The sequence below is a fragment of the Austrofundulus limnaeus genome, unplaced genomic scaffold (genome assembly GCF_001266775.1).
Source record: "Austrofundulus limnaeus strain Quisiro unplaced genomic scaffold, Austrofundulus_limnaeus-1.0 Scaffold1120, whole genome shotgun sequence".
In the NCBI taxonomy this organism is placed as follows: Eukaryota; Metazoa; Chordata; class Actinopteri; order Cyprinodontiformes; family Rivulidae; genus Austrofundulus; species Austrofundulus limnaeus.
In genome coordinates this window covers 5,477-9,709 of record NW_013953522.1, presented here as the reverse complement: position 1 = coordinate 9,709, position 4,233 = coordinate 5,477, and the positions used below count along the sequence as shown (strand labels likewise).

The 4,233-nt window shown below is 37.5% G+C and overlaps 1 protein-coding gene across 1 annotated transcript in view; it reads left to right on the top strand.

Moving 5' to 3' along the window:
- The window catches only part of si:ch211-132g1.3 (uncharacterized), a gene marked incomplete at its 3' end in the record, with an annotated part of 19,164 nt that overhangs the window by 10,859 nt on the left and 4,072 nt on the right, over positions 1 to 4,233 (top strand). Inside the window, 2 exon segments of the mRNA XM_014030811.1 lie at positions 1,502 to 1,591; positions 3,553 to 3,579. Of these exon segments, the coding sequence (XP_013886265.1) occupies positions 1,502 to 1,591; positions 3,553 to 3,579 (117 nt within the window).

The following is a 4,233-nucleotide window of genomic DNA, read 5'->3' as shown; positions in this document are numbered from 1 at the left end:
GAGGATAAAATAAAAAGAGGCAGAAGTTGAATAAAGTTCGGCTGCGATGGAGAGACAGCGAGATCGGAAGTCAGCAATGAGATATCCAAAATTTATTAAATTTATTATATTTTTATAACTATATTTCATAGAATAGTTAGTTATTTTTAGTGTCATTGATGCAAAAAAACAAGGCGATTAACGTAGAGCTCCAGCTGCGGACAGGTGGACCGAGCCGCAGTTAGAACCTTTGAGAGAGAAGAGGAGCTGAAAGGCAGAGATGGAGGAAAACCAGTCGGAGACAGAGTGAGGACTTTGATGAGGAAGTAGCTGATTCACTATTTTGATTATAAGAGGGAAGAGAAGAAGATCGAGCACCGAGCGGACTCTACGGTCCCGTTACCGGTCTGCCGGGGCAGACAGTGTGGCACTAACTGGATGCTAACTACACTGAACAGCTGATGAAAGCACGTAAACAACGGGAGGTGTAGAACTTTTTATTCAGCAGGTGGATCCACAACCTCGGTACCAAACAGCTCCACGATGATTATTGTTTGTTTGTTACCAGGGTGAGTGTTTGTTCTGAAATTGTTTTATATGTTACGATCATGCTAACAGTAGCCGCTAACGTCAACACACATCCAGCACCTAACGACACAGGACTAGGGCAGCCTAAAGTCCAGATGAGGTCCACATTAAACTACCAGTAACTTAATATTCACTACAAAATAAAATATCATTATAAACATAACCTCTAAAACAAGTTAGCAGCTAACATACCTCTGAATGAAGTGATGCTGCAGACACTGACATTCTGCTCCTCCTCCTGACCGCAGACAGTTTAAAATCCACTTTTTACGTTGTCGTTCTGTGAGCTTTCTACATTTTTCATCTTTGTGTGATAATCAGTGTTATCATATGTTGTTATAGGGTTGGGCAGAATCGTGTGGAATTATTCATCAGATAAACCTTTGCTGGTTATTATTTGGCACTTGGTGATGTAGACGTGTGTGGTACCGACAGCCTCAGCAAATCTTTAGGTTCTGTTGAAAACTCATTCATCTTCATCATACGAGTCATGGCTGACATATTTGTGAACAAATTGTTGTTATATATCTTGAAATAGGATCTAAATCCATACAATTTAAACTCTCTACAGTAGTTTCCTCCATAGACATTTTACCCCCTGCCCTCCAGCGGAGATCAGTCCGCCTTCAAAACCACGTGACTGAAACAAGAAGTTGTCAGTGTTGCAGAGTCTCTGCTTTAGAGCAAGGCTCCTGTGCTTTTTGTTTTGTTTTCAGCCCAAGGTCTTACACTGAGGCCTGTGTGCTGTACTGTGAACCTGATTGGAGTCAGAAGATTGAAAATAAAGTTACAAAGAAGAAATCCAGTTGGATTCCTGTTTATTCGGACATACCGTTTTGAACAACGCATAGTTTTACTACAATTTTATAAACAGAAGGTCCCTATCTGTTATAAACAAATTGACATTTGTAACTGTTTTGCTTTTATTTCACAGCACCTGTGTTTAAAGACAATCCCATAATTAAAGCTCTGCGGAATTCTGCGTTTGGCAAACTGGTGGATCGAAATATTTCCACCTCGAAAGGTAAACAGGAAATACTTGCAAATACAAACAAAATGACTGAGTTAGAACAAAACTTACTTCCAAACACTATTAGCACACATGGAACCATTTATCATCATCACTCAAAAATAAATAATTACAAAGACTGTCATTTTCTAAAAGCTACTTTCAGATGTCAATAGTCTATAAAACCTACATTATAATAACATGTTTTATAAGTATGCTTTAAAATTTATCTTTTACTCATTAATAATCATGTCATTCCATCATTCTTGTAAATTATAGCACTCCATGTGTTTTGGGAAACATTTGACTCGAACATTGATTTTTACATTATTACCTTTGTTACAGTCCTGGGGTCTAGGGTACCCATGACGCACAACATATAAAGGTCCGGACACAATTGCGTTAAATGAACAACACTTTAATAAGATTAAACAAAAAAGAGAAACTGTGAGCCCCGTCCAAAACAAACAAAAGGAGGGAAGAAACCTGAACCAGCCAGCAGTTGACCGTCGGATCCAGACTGCTTCCCCTTGCTTTCTGGTCCAGGGTCTCACCCTACAACCATAAACTGGAAAAAAAAAGGCTGTTAACTCCCAGACCACACAACCAAGAGTCTACAGGGATAAAAGGAGTGCAGAACTCACAAGAAACCAACATCTCCCCTCAGGCTGCTTGCTCAACTGACAGGTGTAGCTCATTTCCTTTAAGTCACCTTTCCATCCAATCGGCTGAAAGGAGAAGACATCAGATAATTAGACAGGCAAAATGACACAGAGACACGTCACAATCCTATTTCCCACATTAAGCTCTGGAGTCTTTAATAAACACGTCTCGTTTCTACACATTCTCCTCTCATCACTGAGGTCCTCCATCCACATGACAGAGAGGAGAAGGTAGAAATGACTCAGTCTGCAACTGAAAATATGGATGGAGGACCTCAGTTTAGCTTGTTTGTCGCACTAGCACCGAGCTAATACATATAAGGCAATATAGCGTCGGCGCTAGCGCAAAGCTAGCAGGCTAAGCTCTTCTTCCATGAAGCAGCTCTGTTGTCCTCCATCCATATTTTCAGTTCCAGGCTGAGTCATTTCTACCTTCTCCTCTCTGTCAACGCTCTCTGGTTTCATTTAAAAGAGTCGATCATCAGATATTGTCCAAGATTAACCTTCAGGGTGGATATAGCTCGATAGCTCGCTCTCACCGAGGACCTATCCACGTCATCATTTACCCAGAATGCTTTGCTTGTAAATAAAATGGCTCCGTCCGTGTTAAAATATATTTTTTAAAAATTACTAAACTGAACAGGCTAAAGTTTTTTTACAGTCTTTATTTTACAGTTAAAATAAATGTTTATCAAATAGTCTAATGTTACAACTAATCAGAGATCCCTTTAAAATCATAGTAATGTTTAAAGTTTTTATACACAGAATACACACATGCATCAAGAGAATTGTGTCAATAAAAGATCAGTTTCACTTCAATAATAAAGCAGTTGTGGTTTTAGTTTCTGTCCTAAATGATTTCAGCGCTGTGGCCAAAAAAGTCAGCATGTCATTAATATGGCTCTGTGTTTGAGCTGTAAATAATAAAACAATGACCTCATACTTTCTGCATATCCTGCCACACCCTACAAAAGCAGCAAAGCTCCTTTTCCAACAAACAATTTTTTTTCCTGCAATTTACAGTTTGTTTACAATTATTACTTGTATTATTTTCTTCGTCTTAAACTCATTTCTAGCTGTGACATATCAAATTCTCTCAGGGTAACTAGGAAATGTGTTTTTGTTCAATTTTATTTTTTATCTCAACAACCATAATCTGAATTCTCACAAATAAACCAGACAAACAAAACCAATTTTCAAGGATTCAAGGAGACTTTATTGTCATTTGCGTCACATGTGGTGGAATGAAATTTGTATTTTCACGGTCTAGTGAGTATTTTAATGAGTATTTTCATGTCTTTCTCTCTAAATCAGGTAATCAAGATGGTGCAGGAGCGCAAGGTAAGTTAGCAAGTTTTCTCTAAACATTTATCTTATTATGCACTAAAGGGTGGGAATCTTTTACTGCGTCAGGATTTGATTCGATTCAGATTTTGGGAGCCACGATTCGATTTCAAAATGGTTTTAAATTCAAAACAATTTGATTTATAAAAATTTCTGCTTCAGTCTATAGAATCTGCATGATCTACTCCAGTCTGCTTTGCGAGACAGAATGACAAATACAAAGTGTCTTTTTCACATTTAATAAATTTTGAACATAACAGCTTAAAAGTAATTTTTTCAACCGTTGCATAAAAGCAGTGTTACATATTGCTTAAATAACAAAAATAAAAGTGAATCATTATTTAAAAAAATAATGCTGCCTTTTACATTTTAAGGAAAGTGCCTTTTCAAAAAATCCTGTCTGGATCACAGCTATAAAATAAGCAGGAACAAAAATAAAGTGCTTTGGTATAATAAAAGGCTACAGTTGAACAACATGCACTTTTCCTTTTACAGCAAAGATGCAGTACCAAAAATACATTTACTTTTGCACAAATGAAAGGCTAATTTTTTTCAGTAGCTTTAAGAAAAACAAGTGTGTATACACTCACCGGCCACTTTATTAGGTACACCACGCTAGTAATGGGTTGGACCCCCTTTTGCCTTCAGAAC